The sequence below is a fragment of the Ptychodera flava genome, assembly GCF_041260155.1.
Source record: "Ptychodera flava strain L36383 chromosome 23 unlocalized genomic scaffold, AS_Pfla_20210202 Scaffold_24__1_contigs__length_23054250_pilon, whole genome shotgun sequence".
NCBI classification, from domain to species: Eukaryota; Metazoa; Hemichordata; class Enteropneusta; family Ptychoderidae; genus Ptychodera; species Ptychodera flava.
In genome coordinates, this window is record NW_027248278.1 from 2,587,674 (window position 1) to 2,608,784 (window position 21,111).

The window sequence follows — 21,111 nt, forward strand, 5'->3', positions numbered from 1 at the left end:
TCCACAAATCCAGCCACAATCACATCCACAAATCCAGCCACCATCACATCCACAAATCCACCCACCATCACATCCACAAATCAAGCCACTATCACATCCATAAATCCAGCCACCATCACATCCACAAATCCACCCACCATCAATCCAAAAATCCAGCCACCATCACAATCCACAAATCCAGCCACCATCACATCCACAAATCCAGCCACCATCACATCCACAAATCCAGCCACCATCACAATCCACAAATCCAGCCACCATCACATCCACAAATCAAGCCACCATCACAATCCACAAATCCAGCCACCATCACAATCCACAAATCCAGCCACCATCACATCCACAAATCAAGCCACTATCACATCCATAAATCCAGCCACCATCACAATCCACAAATCCAGCCACCATCACATCCATAAATCCACCCATCATCACAGTCCACAATCCAGCCACCATCACATCCACAAACCCACCCCCCATCACATCCACAAATCCAGCCACCATCACAATCCACAAATCCAGCCACCATCACATCCACAAATCAAGCCACCATCACATCCACAAATCCAGCCACCATCACATCCACAAATCCAGCCACCATCACATCCACAAATCCAGCCACTATCACATCCACAAATCCAGCCACCATCACAATCCACAAATCAAGCCACCATCACAATCCACAAATCCAGCCACCATCACAATCCACAAATCCAGCCACCATCACATCCACAAATCCAGCCACCATCACATCCACAAATCCAGCCACCATCACATCCACAAATCCAGCCACCATCACATCCACAAATCCAGCCACCATCACAATCCACAAATCCAGCCACCATCACAATCCACAAATCCAGCCACCATCACATCCACAAATCCAGCCACTATCACATCCACAAATCCAGCCACCATCACATCCACAAATCCAGCCACTATTACATCCACCCACCATCACAATCCACAAAGAAAGCAAACAGCATATCACCACATTTCAACAAAATTTGTTGGAGCATACAAGAGTGATGGCACTGGATGCATAAACCCACAGACACATGCACAGATGTATGGACACATGGATAGACTGACAGATTGAGACAGACAAATGCAGACACACATCTAGACATATGGAGGGACTTACAGATAGAGGGACTTAAACATGGAGGGACTGATATATGGAGGGACTGATATACCAGGTATGGGGGACTGATATATGGAGCAACTAATAGATGGAATCAAATTTACCAGTCAGTCCTCAGGATTTTAAGAGTTAATCTATTTTTATCAAAAATGGAAAAATTATGGTTTGTCGTTCAGCTTTAAAATATTTAAAAAATACAAATTTACCCACCTATTCAACAATTCTGTTTTTGACCTTAGTTTTCCTACTTCCCTGTTTACAATTTCAGATTTCCTTCCGTCAAATGACATCAGTGATTGGTGTACTATTAATGGCACCAGGTTTTCAAATAAATCTGAAATTATATAAAATGTTGAAATTAATAAAAATCTTGATATTGTAATAAACTGTTCCTAATCTGTGAAGCCTTTACAAATGGGATTTGCATCAGTTTAATTCAGAGACCATATTCAATAGAAACGTGCATTCATTTTCTCCAGATGAATAAGCAACAACACTGTTCAGCTACATCGGTCTTTTTTGACTTTGGTTTCCTTGGAGACCGCAAATTCATTACTATAATGCAAGAATAGACAGACACAGATATGATACTGACAATGTCTGGAAGTTTTTACAGAAACTGTGCTTTTCACAAATGTTGATTATTAAATAATAGTTTTATCAAAGGATTCATTCTATCTGTAACTTTTGATCAGTTTTTTCACTTTTTTGTTCTGTATCTAATTGTAAATTCTTGTTTTGCTTTCTATATAATTGTAAATTCTTGTTTTGTTTTCTATATAACTGTAAATTCTTGTTCCACTCCCCAAAAGCACATTGAGCTTAGCTTTACATATACAATGCACTGTTCTTGTTCACATTTGAATTCTAGCCCTGATTAGAATTCACTATAAATCAACAAAAACAATGTAGTCTACACTTGTACATGTTGAGACAAGCTGAACACTGTCTGTCTAAACATGTTTACGGAGAAGAACAAGCAACTGCAGTTGAAATTAAAGACCAAAATAGTAAAAAATAGCGCCAATGGCATTGTAAGCTACCATAGACATTTGATGGAATGGAAGACATACACAGCATAATACCAGTTGGCAGGAGCAAACAGCTCCTTTAGAAATTCTCTTATGGCAGATGAATTGTTTTTAATATTATACCGTAAAACATTTCTTTTAAGCAAGCATCCTTTTTTTAGCAAATTTAGTGATTTAAACTTTTCCCAATATATACTAGGTTTAGGATGTTTATGTACCTAAATTAATACTTGTTGATTGTTATGGAAATCTGAAAATGCTAAACAAGCGGCATTAAAGCCTACTTCTCAAGAGCCACATGCCATATGCAAATAACCGCCTGACGGTGTGTTAAATTTCATGGGCTATGATTCATGTTCTGCAGTTTAAGCTAGAAACAGATGTACTTTCACTCCAATTTACTCAGACCATTGATTCCTCTACACTGATAAATCACCATTAAGGCTTCAATGCACGGCATCTCCTACATGCATGAATTGGTGACCTGGGATATATGTTTACAATATGACATTAAGGATGTACGATCGGTAAAATTAAAAGTAATGTCATTTCTCTAAATTGTCGATTTTTGGATTCTCCTTTGTAAGTATTATCAAAATGTGTGATAAAATATAGGGGTCACCGCACTCGTTTTTGAGATACATGACCATTTATGAGAAAAAATGCTGACTCAGCATTTTTTCATCAGTGCATTTTCTATGGACGAAATAATTCAATGCTGTTTATCTCAAAAGTTAGCGCGGTGACCATATCATTTATTTGATAACTATTATTTATTTCTCTAGACTGAGCTTTGTGCAAATTTTCATGAAAATGACAATAGTAGAAATTGATCTTCCAGCAAATTTCAATGTAAACCTACGGGAAGTGACAAATTCCACGCACGCGTACCGCTCGTACATCCTTAAAACTGGTCAAATAATCATTTTCATTCAAGGTAATACATTATCAGGTCCATGGGACATTTGAGATTTACAAATTTAAGTTGGACCATCCTGAAACACTGACAGTTAGTGGTGGTAACACGTGTCCGGAATGGGTAAGCGTACCCTGCTAGCATGCTACACCCATCAGGATTGGTCCAAAAATTGTCTAAATATATGAAGTGATACAGTATATGAATCACTGTTATTAGTCAAAGCCTGTCGCTAATCATTTGAGTGACCGAGGTGTCATATTTGGCCACAATGTCGTCATATCGACCATAAAACCTTTCGAAAGTCTTTTTGATGTGCATCCCTGTCTCCCTAGTTTTGATACCAATGAGCTGTGTGTCGTTTGAAAATCAGCGTAGGAATTGCAAGCCCTACAGTATCTGAGAAGTTGAGACTCATACACACCGTAAGCATGTACAGATGGAATATTACTTGACAAGTGGGAATAATTTATGATTTCAAAATCGAAATCATCCCTTTTGTCATACAGCTTAGTGTGTAGCCCATTAGTACCCACTTGTAGGAACAGATCAAGATATGAAGCTGAGTTCTTACTCTCAATTGTTTCTTTGATTTCCAACTCATCAGGGTAGATATGATGTAAGTAATTTGATATGTCTGGATTGTCTAGACTAATCAGATCATCAATATATCTGTGCGTGTTGTTAAAACGCCTTGCAAGTTTTTTAGACCCTGCTTTGTAGAGAGATTGTAGGAACTCTGCTTCATATGAATAGAGAAATAAGTCAGCAAGAAGTGGTGCACAATTTGTACCCATTGGTATGCTGATAGATTGTTGAAAGGTCATAACACCAAACTTAACAAATATGTTGTCGATTAAGAAATTAAGCATTTTAATAATTTCTTCATCTGTGTATTTGTGCTGGGCATCCATGTTGTTACTGAAATAACCTGACCTATGTTTGATGGTAATGTATTGGTACCTTCTACTGCCCTTTTCATGCAGGAAAGCTTGTTTAACAAGTCATTGACAATGACATAGTCCCACTTGTAATAGGAGTATTAGTTTGATGGGGCAGGGAAATGTGGTCATTAAGAAGTATCACTGGAGTGTATATGTTGAGATCTATGGGCACATAGGTCTATGTCGTTGTTCCCAATTTGAAACACATGAGGCATGTCTAAGTTATGGTTCTAAATCGGGAAAAAGATCTGACCTCCAGCTGTATTGGCCAGCCAAGAAATAAATATGCACATAATAATGAGGTACAAGTTGTGACATCTTAAGGTCTAATATCCTATCAGAATTGGAGGGTATAGAACTTGTGGTTACTGAGTTATGCATATATATGTATAATCAAGGTCAAACGTCATAAAGTCACGTGACATTTTGAAAAAAAATTGTATTGCTAATTAATCCCTATATGCCAAAATTCAGACATCAAGCTCTATGGGTTTGCTCAGAATTAGATATACGCATAATTAATGAGGTACAGTATGAAGCATCATAAGGTCTCCCATCATACCATATATGAAGGGTGTACCACTTGTGGTTACTGAGTTATGGACAAATATGTATATTTGAGGTCAAAGGTCATCGAGGTCATGTGACATTTTGTCAAAATAATTGTATTGCTAAGTTATCCCTATATACCAAAAATCAGACCTCTAGCTCTATTGGCTTTCTCAAAATTAGATATGCGCATAATTAATGAGGTAAAATATGTGGCGTCATAAGCTGTCCCATCATACCATACATGAAGGGTGTAGCACTTGTGGTTACTGAGTTATGGACAAATATGTATATTTGAGGTCAAAGGTCACCGAGGTCACGTGACATTTTGTCAACATATCTGAGATATCTGCGTGAACGGATGGACTCACGGATGGACTCACGGACGGACATGACCCAATCTATAAGCCCCCTGGACTTCATCCGTGGGGACTAAAAACTGTGTCACTGCATCCTTTTTGCAATATGAATACGATGAGAAACTAAATTTTTATTTTTCTTGGCCTTATACATGGGAGTCTATGGACTGCCTTATACATGGGAGTCTATGGACTGCCTTATACATGGGAGTCTATGGAGGTGAAAACTAAAAAGTCCTCTAACACGGCCAAATTTGATCACATTGTGAAACAAATCAACGTGCATCTGTATGGGGTAGGGTACTATCCTTGTGCAAAGTTTGAAAGAAATTGACCAGGGCATGTCTGAGATATCTGCGTGAACGGACGGACGCACGGACACACGCACGCACGCACGCACGACATGACCAAACCTATAAGTCCCCCCGGACGGTGTCCGTGGGGACTAACAAGAGATGACAGCCTTGTTTTAAGTTTATTGTGGGGAATTGTGGTGTATTGTGTGGAAAAGTCAAATGTTCGGATTGACGTGTATTTGTTTTTCTTGACTCCTAAATCAAGCAGCAATTCATTGGAATTTTTTAGTATCCACATTTGATTCAACCCACTTGTTTCATACACTTTGTCACAATATCGAAAAAGACCATTTTTGATGGTTGTTAAAATTATAGTCAATAATTGTGACAGATGTTTAGTAGTGCATTTGCTTGATCCTGCAATAAAGCGTTGTTTGTAAGGGTTCTTGTGCAGTTTAGGTATCCAATACAACATAGGCAGTGTTTTGTCCTTCTCTTTCAAAGGAATGCCAAATTCATTGAGCACAGATGAATGGTTTGAAAAAATGTCTTCATCAGAAAGGGAGGAAAGAGTATAGGTTGTATTACTCTTATCTGAATGAAGATTTAATTCATCTATTATACACTGGATATAATAATTCCTACAGACAAAGATAATGTTGTTTGAAGCTTTGTCTGCAGGAACTACAACATATTCGTTGTGTAAAGCATCGAGGCATGCTTTGACAGATGGGTCATCTAATACTGAGGAAGTATTTACACCTTTAGTGTGAGAACGGAGATGTGAAATACGTGATTTTAATTTGCTCAGCCAGTCAGAGAGGCATTCCACATCAACTTCCTTAACTGTAGCCCACTGTCTTGCATATTTTTGGCGGCATCCATGATAATTTTGAAATTAAATTTCCAATTAATATTTTGTGGCTCCCGATATTTTTTGGCCATATTGAAAGAGTTGCCGGAGTTTGCTGTTGGTAATGATGGACAGGTCACCAGTTATTATGTGACCAAGTGGTTTATAGCAAAAGGGGGATGACAAGCAATTGCAAGTTCTGCTGTTGTTTGAAGGAAAGTTGAAATTTTTCAAGACATTGTTATAGTTAAAAAGTTTCCTACCAATGGTTTTTGTGTATGAGTAGGAAACTATAGGTGGTTCTTGAAATTTAAAATATGGAGGTATTTTTTCCACAACTTTCTTATCATGCAATATATTGCTGATGTTTATTTGGTCAATCCCTTTGTTTGCAAATTGTACATGAAAAAATAAATGCTTGTCACTGTTCAAGAGTTACACAGTAAAACTAAATATTGGAATCCTGGCCCTGCCAAGGAAGGTAGTCAGTTATCAATAATTTCAACTTTGCTTCAATTTGATTTTGGAAAAGCAAATAGACTCTGATGCTACTAATGGCTAATCCATGGTTTCACCTGGTATTTCCTGTCATCTGCCTTTTTGTCATTTTTTACATGACCTGGATACCATTTCTGATTGATAAGCTGACCCAAGCTGTCAGCCTGCACATAGCTGTTACATCAAACCAAGAGGTGGCTGTAGCATGTCTAATTGCTTGATTCAGATAATATTGCCTTAATGTATACTTTTATTTATTAATATTGGTTTTTTTGTAAACTGGTGTTATCTCCCCTGCCCACCCTCCACCAACTTTAAGTGACTGACAACAGAACTGTTACTAACTGGTTTCATGTTAAAATAAAAAAGGGACTTACCGATTGAAGTCTTAATATGGTCAACAAATTAGGTGGGTAGTTGGTAGACCTACTGTCAGATTATCAATGCAGTGGCCAGTAAGGGAACATCAGATGTGACATTTGGCTAAGCTAATTTACACTCTGTGTATTATTACCATAGAGGAAGAAGATATAAATGAAAATGAAGTGGATATGAATCTATTTTGTTTTTTTGCATGATAATGCGCCACTAAAATCACTTCTTCTGTGTGTATTATGATATTTATTTATCTGTACCTTAAAGGTCTGGTGAAATGGTCCCGTTTGTGTGACTGAATATCTTCCGGGGGGTCAATACTATTACACTTGCAACAGAATTGCAACCTAAAAGTACGCGCAAGTGTTAATTTTTTTGATATTTCTATGCGCGGCTTTCATGGGGTCATTTTGCGACACTCAGGTCACGCCCATAGCGGGGATAATGGTGGCCGTCTGTGACGTCACAGGTGTGTTCATTTACATCGAATAGCGGTCCAACGCCGCCTTATCTCTGCCCGGTATCTGCTAACAAAACACTGTTCGCGCTGCCCATTTGCCACGTTCGCCAATGCGAATCGAAATCCGAAGTGGCGAAAAAAATCGATCCTAATTCGCCACAGCGGCGAAACTGATTTTTGTTTAAAAAATATGGTAAAATAAAGAAAAAACGTGGGTTTTTTAGTCTTTTGTTTAATCTGCGCTTCTCTCTCGGCGATTCGCAAAAACTGTGTCTACTTCCGTATTATTGCGTTCTTTCCGTCGTACGTATTTGCAATCGAGCCAAGTCTCGCGAGAGATTTGACGTCATTTAGTCTAGTGTACAGCATGCATAAATGGCTCTCGCGAGAATCGAAACTTAGACACACGCAATCGAGCCCTCGCGATAAATTTGACGTCATTTTGTCTAGTGTACAGCGGGCATAGGAACGATCGCTCGCGAGAATTGAAACTTTTGCTATACATAGCAGACATACGCATTTTAATCGAGGCAACAAGGTTCGGTGTTGCAGTTGATTTACATTGCGGTCTAGATGTTCTGTGTTGTGCATTTTAATCACGGTCTTCAACATTCCATGTTGCGGTCGATTTGCATCGCGGTCCTCGTGGTCCGGTATTCCCTGTTGTTCTTCATTTTAATCGCCGTCCCAACGACGCGTTCCGTGTTGCTGTCGATTTGTATCATGGAGGACTCTACCTCCATGATTTGTATCGCGATCTCTACTTTCCGTGTTGTTGTTCCTTTTAATGGTAGTCTCAACATTCAGTGTTGCTGTTTATGCAGCTGGTTTGCATCGTGGTCCCAACCTTCCGTGTTGTGGTTGTAGTGCATTTTAATCACGGTCCCATTTACGTTTTAAGTTACTGTCGATTTGCATTGCGGTCCCGACGTTCCGTGTTGTAGACAAGTGCATTTTAATGGCAGTCACAACGTTCAGTGTTGGTTTTCATGCTGTTGATTTACATTGCGGTGAGTAGCGAGGCAGGCTCAGCCGAGGGACCGTGGCCGATCGTACGAACCAGCAGAGACAAGCACATTATGGTTCAAACACTCAACACTTGACGGGAACTTGAAAAAAGTTTACAGTTGAGCCGTTCATGTTCTTGCCGCTGTCACAGCCACAAAAAGAATAACGTTCTCCCATAGTGAAGGAGGACACTGTCCTGATCATGTAAGCGGAAACCCTAGAAGTTACCCCCCGTAGGGAGCTTACGGAGAGGTGTGAAATACTTTACTTCCCGTTATGAGATACGGCGTCGGGCAAACTTCAGAAAGCCGAAAAAGTCGACTGGAGAGGCTTGGGGAACACGCCCACATTGCATTTTTCTTTTGCCATATTTCATAATCACGCGCGCTAAACGAAAAAAGAAATGAATGTAACTGTTTTATAGACCATCAACTGTATTTCTGTGATTTTGCAACATGGGCATTTCACCAGACCTTTAATTCATTATTGTACTGAGACTTCTATGGACATACTTAGTCCGAAATAAAGTGAAATAATAATAATAATAATAATATTTCCAGTGTAAGCTTTTTTTTTCTTGTTTGAGAATGCCCTCATGTTGGCAGCTTCAAGTTTATGCCCAAGTCATTCTTGATTTTGTCTTGATTCACGACATTCTTTTAACTTCGCCAGTATCCAATAAAATTGTTCAAAAGGCGCTTTATAAATTTTCTTGATTGATTGATTTATTGATTGATTGAAGCTGCAGATCACATATTGTAGCCTTTAAAATTGGCACGCCTGTGAAATTGGCACGCCTGTGAAATTGGCACTGGCACGCCTGTGAAATTGGCACGCCCGAAAGCCAATTTAGCAGAGTTTGAACAAATTAAGGCTAATATTAATACTTGGATCCTGTATACCAAATTTATGGGTCAAGTAGTTTGCGAAAACAAAAACAATTGACCAAAATTGCCTTACAAAATACACAATGCAATCCGAGGTACATGAATATTCCGCATTAAGGGTCATTAGCATAGAATTTTAATACCGAAACAATGCTCATTAGTGTAATCTGCATATTTGAATATCATTATACCTCGCATCTTGCACTAATAGTTACAAAATACACATTTACATATTTCATTTCACTTTGAATAAATCTAAACACGGCTATTCTTGGGGACATATATGATAAATATCCTGGCTGCTCGCAAAGTGGTTTTGAAGGAAAAAATTCTAAAACCTTTTGACCAACAAGCGACCTAGCGGCCGATATAGCTCCGCTGTGTTTATGTAGAGAATAACTATTTTTGACACATGTTGATGAATAAGGTGGAAATCTTTGATAGCTCAATGCAGTGGCCAGAAAAAAGTGGCTAAAATGTTAGCATAGTGTGTAACAAATCAACACACCAAACAGCTATGTTCATGTAAGAACAACCTGCTTGATTTCCATGGACTTTCTGGTCCGCCCATCACACTGGTATGCCTGTTTCCCTTCTGGCTACCAAAAATTCTTAGTAAATTTGCGAATTCAGTGTCAGAAGTTTAAGTAAATTTCAAAATTTGTTAGTAAACTGGGAACTTGCAAAGTGAGACATTGTATAAGCAGAAAGCAACATCTATTACCCAACAAGCGACCTAGCGGCCGATATAGCTCCGCTGTGTTCATGTTGAGAATAACTATTTTTGACACATGTTGATGAAGAAGGTGGAAATCTTTGATAGCTCAATGCAGTGGCCAGAAAAAAGTGGCTAAAATAGCTGCAAAAATACACAATCGAAGATTTCATCATACTTTGAATATATCACATTGGATCATCCCTAAGAACATGTCAACCAAAGCTATCTGATGAGTAGTTTTTTGGAGAATAAAATTTTCTGACCAAAAAAGGCAACAATTGCCCCAAAAAATAAAATTTGCAGATTTCATCATAATTTCAAATGATCAAATTTAGTTCATCTATAGAAATCTGTATACCAAATTTCAAAGCTGTTAGACCAGTACTTTTTGAGAAACACATTTTTCAACCAAAAATGGAAAAAATTGACCCAAAAATTCAAAATTACAGATTTCATCATAATTTCAATAAATATTATTTAGTTCATCTATAGAAACCTATATACCAAATTTCAAAGCTATCAGATGAGTAGTTTTGGAAATACACATTTTTTGACCAAAAATGGCAAAAACTGCCCCAAAAATACAAAATTACAGATTTCATCAGAAATTCAATATATATTACTTAGCTCATCTGTAGAAACCTGTATACCAAATTTAAAAGCTATCAGACCAGTACTTTTTGAGAAACACATTTTTTGACCAAAAATGGCAAAAATTGCCCCAAAATTACAAAATTGCAGATTTCATCATAATTTCAATAAATATCATTAAGGTGATCTGTAGGAACCTGTATACCAAATTGCAAAGCTATCAGATGAGTACTTTTGGAAATACACATTTTTTGACCAAAAGTGGCAAAAATTGCCCCAAAAATACAAAATTGCAGATTTCATCAGAAATTCAATATATATTACTTAGTTCATCTGTAGGAACCTGTATACCAAGTTTCAAAGCTATCAGATGAGTAGTTTTGAAAATACACATTTTTTGACCAAAAATGGCAAAAATTGCCCCAAAATATACAAAATTACAGATTTCATCAGAAATTCAATATATTACTTAGTTCATCTATAGAAACCTGTATCCCAAATTTCAAAACTATCAGACCAGTACTTTTAGAGGAATACATTTTTTGACCAAAAATTGCAAAAATTGCCTTAAAAATGCAAATTTGCATATTTCTGCACAATTTGAACAAATCTGAAATAGATCATCCCTAGGGACATATGTACCAAATATCAAAGCTATCTGACTGATAGTTTTGAAGAAGAAGATTTTTAAAGATTTTTTTACCAAAAATGACAAAAATTGCCTTAAAAATACAAATATGCAAATTTCACCACGATTTGAACAAATCTGACTGAAGTCACCCTAAGTAAACTGCATATCAAATTTCAAAGCAATCGGACAAGCGGTTTCAGAGAAGAAGATTTTTTTACCAAAAACACCAAAAAATGCCCCAAAAATACGAATATGCAAATTTCACCACGATTTGAATAAACTGAAGTGAGGTCACCCAAAGTGAGCTGCATATAAAATTTCAAAGCAATTGGACTTGCGGTTTCAGAGGAGAAGGCAATTGTTGACGGACGACGACGACGACGACGGACGACGGACGACGACGGACGACGACGGAAAATCAACCTATTTGATAAGCTCTGCGTCGCTGACAGCGAAGCTAAAAATGACAAAAGTTGCCTTAAAAATACAAACTTGTATATATCATCATGGTTTGAACAAATCTGCATTAGGTCATCCCTAGGGACCAATCTGCATTAGGTCATCCCTAGGGACCTTTATATCAAATATTACAGATGTCAGACAAGCGATTATGAAGACGATTTTTGACCAAATATTGCATTTTTAAGCTCATTAGCATATTTTTGACTGTATCATTAAAAGAATGACAACCATCTGGATATATAGCACAATGCATTTAATTAAAGACAAAATATTTGAGTAAACATATTTACCCACCGACACAACCACCCATCCATCCACCCATCCATCCATCCATCCATCCACCCACCCACCCACCCAATCACTCATATCAACATTTTTATTCAATTAATAACAATACATCACCTGTAAAGTTAGAACTCATTGGTGAATTCAATGGAACAGGTTTTGCCAATACTGCTCTTCCAATGGGATCCAGTTTTCCACGTTCTGGAATTTTCTCATGGTAAATAAAGTCATTGTCCTTCTTGGCGTCAACATAATTGCGATTTACTTTGGCTGCTGTGTCTTTGAAGCTTACAATCATACCACCACGGTTATGGGCAGCTTCTATCAGCTCACTTGCATGCTGCAATCAGTAATCAATTATTCAATTATCATTCTTTCCATTCACACCTTTATCCTCAATATTTTTCTAAAGATTCTATTGATAACAACCTCAACTACAATTCCTCTACACACCGGTTTGGAAACGCCTGAGTCCCTATTGTTACAATGATGCGCCTTATGGTTTGATATAAACATGTCTGTGTTTGTAATTGTAGGGCTTCATTTCGGTTTGAATACAGTCCATCCTGACACCAAAATAAACACCATATTTCATGTGATACCTGTTGTAAAAGTTTATTATCAGGCACAATTTAGACTTAAAAACTATCTACTGTTGATTGACCAATCAGAGTGCTCAATTCAGGGTGTTTTATCTACTCATATAAGCCTTGGTCACCAAATTCCAGAAACGAATGACAGCGCCGTAGTAAAGTACTGTCCAATCAAAAGTGAACATGTCATATTCTGTAGACATCTGATACGTTTTAATATTCAAATTTGGTAACACAGTGGAAACCAGCTGCAACACAAAATCTGCTGTGCCCTAGGGCATTTATATAATGTACCCTAGGGCATTTATAGAATGTTCCATTACACTGGAAGGCTATTTCTCAAATAGAAGTTTTAATTAATATCCTAAACATGTTACATTGACAAAGGGGACGGCTGACGTAAACACATTGAAAACGAAAATATATCAGTTAGGGGCGATAGTTTTTAAGTCGGATAAAACCCTCGTACTCGGGCTCTTCTGGTATATAAAGTCCAACCCTACGATAAAATGTCTCGGCCTGCGGCCTCGACATTTTATCGTTGGGTTGGACTTTATATACCAGAAGAGCCCTCGTACTCGGGCTTTATCCTATACTTGGATTACTCATTAGAATGCAGGGGAGCTACCGTCTGTAACCCCATTTTGTTTTACGGAAATCAAAACAACAAAACCAAATGACTGATCTCTCCAAAACCTAATGGATTGTTTATTTTCTGAAATGGTTGACACAGGCTTCACATATTAGAGTAAATATCAGTGATTCTTGGCAACAAATCTTCAAAAGAAAAATGTGACGAAAATTGGTATGAAATATGGATGCCAAACCATAATGCCCATACAATTTCTAATCTAGTACTTCACACGTTAAAACAACAGACGTTTCCCAACTGGTTGTGTGAGGGGACTGTTCTCTGAGGTTGACATGGAATATCTAGATTCTATTGGCACAGGTCAATCTAGGAGTTCGGATGTTTATGTTGCTTTGTCTCATATGGGCATACATATACATGTTACCTGTCAATCATAGAGAAATCTCACATATCTGTTGCATATTTTGTTGGGTTTAGCAGAACAACTTAATCCTTCACAGTTTATTGGAAGTGTACAAGTGTCTTGGGTTAAATGACAGATTTCTATGATTTTTGAGAGTTCTAACTTCGAATTAAAGTACTGAATGTATCCCTCTGATAAAGATTTAAGTAAGCTTTGTTCAATGGATGGTTGAATCAGCATTGTGACTGTATTGTCTTGAGAGACAGCAATATTTATGATGTAGTATGTATAAAAAATATACAGACAGACAGATAGGTGAAATCTAAGTACCAACTCAATATTACATAAGTACACTAAAACATGGCATAAATCAGCCTATCTGAACGGTCTCTCTCATTTTATCACATCATACAGGATTTCCATGCTAATTAACATGATAACATTTATGTAGATTAGTTGAATGTGCAATACAAATCTATAACAAAACACATCTATAACAGGTCATCGTTGATGACACAGTCCCCACTTGTTAATGGGTACTTTGATTACATGTCCTCAGAGAGGATAGAGTCCTCTTCATTAATTACGTCTGTGATAAAAATACTTTGATACAGATAGCGCTCAATGGCCAAGAATGACCTACATACAAGAAAGACCTACATATGTATGACATAGGTTAATGTCCTTGTACCAACTTGAATAAAATCGGTTGAGATATGCCTGAGTATTATGGCTCTGTACATGAAAAAATCGTAACAAAATGGCTGCACGGCAGCCATATTGGATTGTATCACATAACAAATTGACATGCATATGTATGACAGTAGTCAATCTCCTTGTACCAACTTTGAATAAATTCGCTTGATACATGTCTGAGTATTATGGCTCTGTACATGAAAAAATTGTAATAAAATACCGTCAATGACGCTGTACCTTCTCTAATGTGTGGCCAGGTCAGGTAATTGGTTGTTGGCATGGAGTTGTTGGTAAATAGTTGATGATGTAGGGGCATGAGGTGGGATATGGACCCAAAGAACCCAAAAGATGATTAAATACATCAATCAAAAAAATTCTAAGCTACAGTATAAACTGCCTAAAGATAGTTCAAAGTGTAAAAAAGTTAAACAATTCAGAAATAAGAATTAACAGTCCAAAATAGTAATGACGCACTTCCTTACTGACCTGAGTGCATGTGAAATACACAACCTGGCATCTGTAAATTAAATGTATACCAAGTGATCATTTCCAGTCACTTTTAACTGTTTTTAATGGATTTTCCAAAGAGTCCTGTGGAAATGATGAAAAACGCTTATCTGGTCTTGTGTTTGTATAACCTCATGGCTGATAACTGTCATAGTATTGAAAAAAAATTGAAAGTGAAGAATTACTGTTTTTAATAGGCATATTTTCCTTGAAATACATGACCGTGTAAAGAATATATGCTAAAAGTGTTTAAGAGTAAATTTCTTTTCAAAAAATAATTTAATCTGTGACCAAAGGATTTTTATTCTTTGAGTTTACAAATTCAAACATTGCAATTTGTTCAATCATCTTGTGCAGTGCAAAATTTATAAAATGACTGAAAAACAAAAAAAATTGGCAGAATTACAGTCTTTGTGATGTAAATTATGGGTTGACATCACGATAACTGTTAATCTGTTTGAAGTACTAATATACTATAATTTAAAAAAGAAAAATTCATGCTGAAACGGTAAAATATATTGTCAGCAATGTAGTGTTAATTTTGACTTTACATCAAAATATGCCTTTGCTGGATACCAAATATATAGAGTGAAATATCAGCCATGTTCAGCAAAATCCACACAACAGCATTGATCCTTTTCTAATTTGATTTTATTTGCTTATGTTATCTTTGTATGACAGTCAGTACAATATGGAACTTGAACACAACACAGTGAATAAGTATGCTGTAAATGAAATGGTGTGGCTGCATCCACATGCAGCAATAGGAGAGCCTTTGTCTCTCACCCCTCATTTCCAACCTGTCCCATCCCTGAAAAAATAGTTTGGTCTTATATTTATAATGTTAATAATTTCTGTATTTGTTAAAATGTGCGCATCTCAAAAACTTTTGATCATAAACATTTTCATTGTTTTTTATAGCTGACCAATCAGTTAACCTGTTTATTTTGAATATTTGCACATTTTTCCTCAGTATTTGACATTTTCTGAATACCTTCTTATTCAGTTTGTCATTTTCTAAAAGTTTAAATGCTCCATTGTGTGGTCAAGCTTTCCACAAGCATCAAATGTGGTACTTCATATAGGAGGGTCTGCCTCTAGAGGGCGGGCATCATGAACACTCCTGTGTTTGTTGGTTAATTCCTCCACGTAAACTTCTGATTGTACTGTAAACATTGAACATGGCCGACGTCCGATTTTCCTGTCTAAAACTTTCACTCATTTTCGTTCATATGACTCTGAAACTCCAGGAAACGATTGGGAAGAAAGGGTTATCTTGAAATATTGAGGTACTCGCCGATATTTTGCAAATTAAATGAGAAAAATGCAAGGAAAATGCCGACAGGCTTACACAATGACAGTTTTCAGACTCGGAGGCATATGATCATCTCTGCAGATTATGCAACAGGCCCAGATCACGTGAGGCCATGAGGGGATATCCACGCAACTCAGTACCAAACACTAGCGCTCACAGAGTGAGCAAACACAAAGTGAGTACCCCTAACGTCAGCTCAGTAGTCTGTAATAGATTGTAGTCAACTAAGAAACCTTGGAGAAAGGCTTAACACTGTGACTATGCCGCTAAGTCCCTTTTGATTTTTGTCATAGCTCAAAATCGTTCTCCCACACCTCAACCTGAGCCATGAACACCCCCACCAGTTTATGATATGACCCATCACAATGGCATGACGTCAACGGATCTTGACAGACGGAAGTCTTGACAGACGGAAGTTGACAGCAGCATATTGGTTTTCAACTCTAATACCTTCTCTGTCTATAAATAGACACGAGAAGGTAAAAATGGCTGCCTGGCGGCCATACTGGATCGTATCACAAAACAAATTGACATGCATATCTATGACATTGGTCAATGTCCTTGTACCAACTTTGAATAAAATCGGTTCAAACATGTCTGAGTTATGGCTCTGTACATGAAAAAATCGTAATAAAATGGCCGCCTGGCGGCCATATTGGATCATATAACAAAACAAATCGACATGCATATCTATGACATTGGTCAAAGTCCTTGTACCAACTTTGAATAAAATCGGTTGAAACATGTCTGAGTTATGGCTCTGTACATGAAAATATCGTAATAAAATGGCCGCCTGGCGGCCATATTGGATCGTATCACAAAACAAATCGACGTGCATCTGTATGACATATGAAGTAATCCTTGTACCAAGTTTGAATGAAATCGCTCCTTGCATCTCTGAGATATCTGCGTGAACGGACGGACGGACGCACGCACGCACGCACGCACGGACATGACCAAACCTATAAGTCCCCCCGGACGGTGTCCGTGGGGACTAACAAAACACATCTATAACAAAACACATCTATAACAAAACACATCTATAACAAAACACATGTATAGCAACACAGGAATGTTTTTCTTTGAATATACCTGTAGTCTTGCAATTTCTTCTCCATAGTTTTTGGCATTCTTTGCAACCAATGACTGATGATACTCAGCTTCTCCTAGAAAATAAGGCGTCTTGGCAGCTATGATGGCTAACCAGTCTTTATTCACAATCTCCTTGGAGATTTCTTGACCTAAACGTTGTGCATCTGCCCAGAAATCACTGGCTTGGGCTGCTACCTTTGCTATGATTGCACTCTTCATCTTGTCTACAAACCAAAATTATCAAATGTCATTTGTCTGTGTCATGTCCACAAACCAAAATTATCAAATGTCATTTATGTGTCATGTCTACAATCTAAAATTATCAAATGTCATTTATGTGTGTCATGTCTACAATCTAAAATTATCAAATGTCATTTATGTGTGTCATGTCTACAATCTAAAATTATCAAATGTCATTTATGTGTGTCATGTCTACAATCTGAAATTATCAAATGTCATTTATGTGTGTCATGTCTACAATCTAAAATTATCAAATGTCATTTATGTGTGTCATGTCTACAAACCAAAATTATCAAATGTCATTTATGTGTCATGTCTACAAACCAAAATTATCAAATGTCATTTATGTGTGTCATGTCTACAAACCAAAATTATCAAATGTCATTTATGTGTGTCATGTCGACAATCCAAAATTATCAAATGTCATTTATGTGTCATGTCTACAATCTAAAATTATCAAATGTCATTTATGTGTGTCATGTCTACAAAAGATAAAAAAGCGTCAATGATTACACTGTGCTCCTCAGTGCATTTAGCTGCAGGGATGCAAGGAGAGAGGTTTGGGGAATGTTGCTGAGAAAGCTGCAAAGAAAGGGTTGAAATGTGAAACTGTAATAAAACCAATTGGTATTTTTTGGCAGTAAGCGTCAAGCTTGGTAAACGTGCCATCTCGTACATGAAGGTGAAAACATAATTTTCAAATGTCCACCAAAACTTCGAATTTGCATAGATCAACAATATCATCCAAATTGATTTATCTGCAAGATTTTGTATGTTCCTTGCTACAAAATTCTGACCCAATTGAAATATAACAGGAAAACATGCACGCATGACTGGACAGTGTGGACTGTGTATTGCGTGCACTACATCTGCCGTGATGATGGATTGCCAGACGACCACACTGCATCAAAGAACTGTAGTTTAAAACGAAAATATAATTCTAAACAAACTTTCTTCGTGTCATTGATAGCCTTGATTTTCTTTGGATATTGAATGGACACATTTATTAAAGACGTCACTTTAGCTTGTCAATGACAGTGAATTGATTTTTTGCAGAAACTTGATCGGTCCAGCCAAGTACACATGCTTACTCATAACAGCTGGACCACGATGATCACAACATTGTTTTGTGATATCCCGATACAAAATTAAAATATTGTGATTAATCTGTCGTATTGACTATAAAGTTCCAATGTTTCTTTGGATGTTGTAACATGTTAGCATAGTGTGTAACAAATCAACACACCAAACAGCTATGTTCATGTAAGAACAACCTGCTTGATTTCCATGGACTTTCTGGTCCGCCCATCACACTGGTATGCCTGTTTCCCTTCTGGCTACCAAAAATTCTTAGTAAATTTGCGAATTCAGTGTCAGAAGTTTAAGTAAATTTCAAAATTTGTTAGTAAACTGGGAACTTGCAAAGTGAGACATTGTATAAGCAGAAAGCAACATCTATTACCCAACAAGCGACCTAGCGGCCGATATAGCTCCGCTGTGTTCATGTAGAGAATAACTATTTTTGACACACGTTGATGAAGAAGGCGGAAATCTTTGATAGCTCAATACAGTGGCCAGAAAAAAGTGGCTAAAATAGCTGCAAAAATACACAATTGAAGATTTCATCATACTTTGAATATATCACATCGGATCATCCCTAAGAACATGTCAACCAAAGCTATCTGATGAGTAGTTTTTTGAGAATAAAATTTTCTGACCAAAAATGGCAACAATTGCCCCAAAAATAAAAATTGCAGATTTCATCATTATTTCAAAAGATCAAATTTAGTTCATCTATAGAAACCTGTATACCAAACTTCAAAGCTGTTAGACCAGTACTTTTTGAGAAACAAATTTTTTTGACCAAAATGGAAAAAATGCCCCAAAAATACAAAATTGCAGATTTATCATAATTTCAATAAATATCATTTAGTTCATCTATAGAAACCTGTATACCAAATTTCAAAGCTATCAGATGAGTACTTTTGGAAATACACATGACCAAAAATGGCTAAAATTGCCCCCAAAATACAAAATTACAGATTTCATCAGAAATTCAATATATATTACTTAGCTCATCTGTAGAAACCTGTATACCAAATTTCAAAGCTATCATACCAGTACTTTTTGAGAAACACATTTTTTGACCAAAAATGGCAAAAATTGCCTCAAAATTACAAAATTGCAGATTTCATCATAATTTCAATAAATATCATTAAGGTGATCTGTAGGAACCTGTATACCAAATTGCAAAGCTATCAGATGAGTAGTTTTGGAAATACACATTTTTTGACCAAAAATGGCAAAAATTGCCTCAAAAATACAAAATTACAGATTTCATCAGTAATTCAATATATATTACTTAGTTCATCTATAGAAACCTGTATACCAAATTTCAAAACTATCAGACCAGTACTTTTTGAGAAATACATTTTTTGACCAAAAATTGCAAAAATTGCCTTAAAAATGCAAATTTGCATATTTCTGCACAATTTGAACAAATCTGAAATAGATCATCCCTAGGGACATATGTACCAAATATGAAAGCTATCTGACAGGTAGTTTTGGAGAAGAAGATTATTAAAAATTTTTTTACCAAAAATGACAAAAATTGCCTTAAAAGTACAAATATGCAAATTGCACCACGATTTGAACAAATCTGACTGAAGTCACCCTAAGTAAACTATATATCAATTTCAAAGCAATCTGACGAGCGGTTTCAGAGAAGAAGATTTTTTTTACCAAAAACACCAAAAAATGCCCAAAAAATACAAATATGCAAATTTCACCACGATTTGAATAAACTTAAGTGAGGTCACCACAAGTGCACTGCATATAAAATTTCAAAGCAATCGGACTTGCGATTTCAGAGAAGAAGGCAATTGTTAACGGACAACGACCGACGACGACAGAAAATCAACCTATTTGATAAGCTCCGCGTCGCTGACAGCGGAGCTAATAAGTTTTTTTTTATCAAATCAAATGTTTCATTTTTTTCAAAGATTATAGAGACTAAGGATTAAGAATATTAGAAGCTTTAAGCAAGAAAAAAATACCAATAAGTGGAAAGGATCAAAAGAAATCAACTTATTTATTTCTTTACATATTAAAAAATACCGCAATTATACGGTGTCGCTCAATTTTGATCAGAATTGGTATATACCAGTATGGGTTATCAATGATCAACAATAAATGTTGTTTCTATCTGTTCAGTGGAGGAAATTCTACATTGATGTTATGACAATGATTTCTGCACAGTACAACCGGAAAAACAACAAGAAATATTTAAACCAGAAAAACAAGAATGACAAAAGTAATGAAGGTCTGAAACTTAGGTACTGGAGGTCAAACTTTAGCAACATGCATAGCAGAAACAAGCCCCCCCCCCCCCTTAGTTTGACCAGAGACGGTCTTCCCCTCTACTGTCTATGGTTTGAGCAGGTCTGTTAATATGTAACAGTTCATAAACAATGACAAGAAATGACTCAAGATCAGTGAAGTTTGCCTGTTTCTTACTGGCATGCCATCACTCCTGCACATTTGCAGGATTTCCCTTTTTTTTACCTCATTTGCACATTTTTGACACCGATGTGTTAATTTGAACAAATTCACATCTCAACCTCTGCATCTACCTGAACACCAAATACTGAGATGGTAGCTCTGGCA

At 36.8% G+C, this 21,111-nt stretch overlaps 2 protein-coding genes across 2 annotated transcripts in view; one reads left to right on the forward strand and one right to left on the reverse strand.

Moving 5' to 3' along the window:
• The window catches only part of LOC139124777 (putative hydroxypyruvate isomerase), a 315,395-nt gene that overhangs the window by 94,297 nt on the left and 199,987 nt on the right, over positions 1–21,111 (forward strand). The window lies entirely within an intron of this gene.
• LOC139125101 (programmed cell death 6-interacting protein-like) overlaps positions 1–21,111 on the reverse strand; it is a 96,177-nt gene that overhangs the window by 49,347 nt on the left and 25,719 nt on the right. The window contains 3 exon segments of the mRNA XM_070691212.1: positions 1,355–1,478; positions 12,125–12,347; positions 17,206–17,429. Coding sequence (XP_070547313.1) covers positions 1,355–1,478; positions 12,125–12,347; positions 17,206–17,429 — 571 coding nt within the window.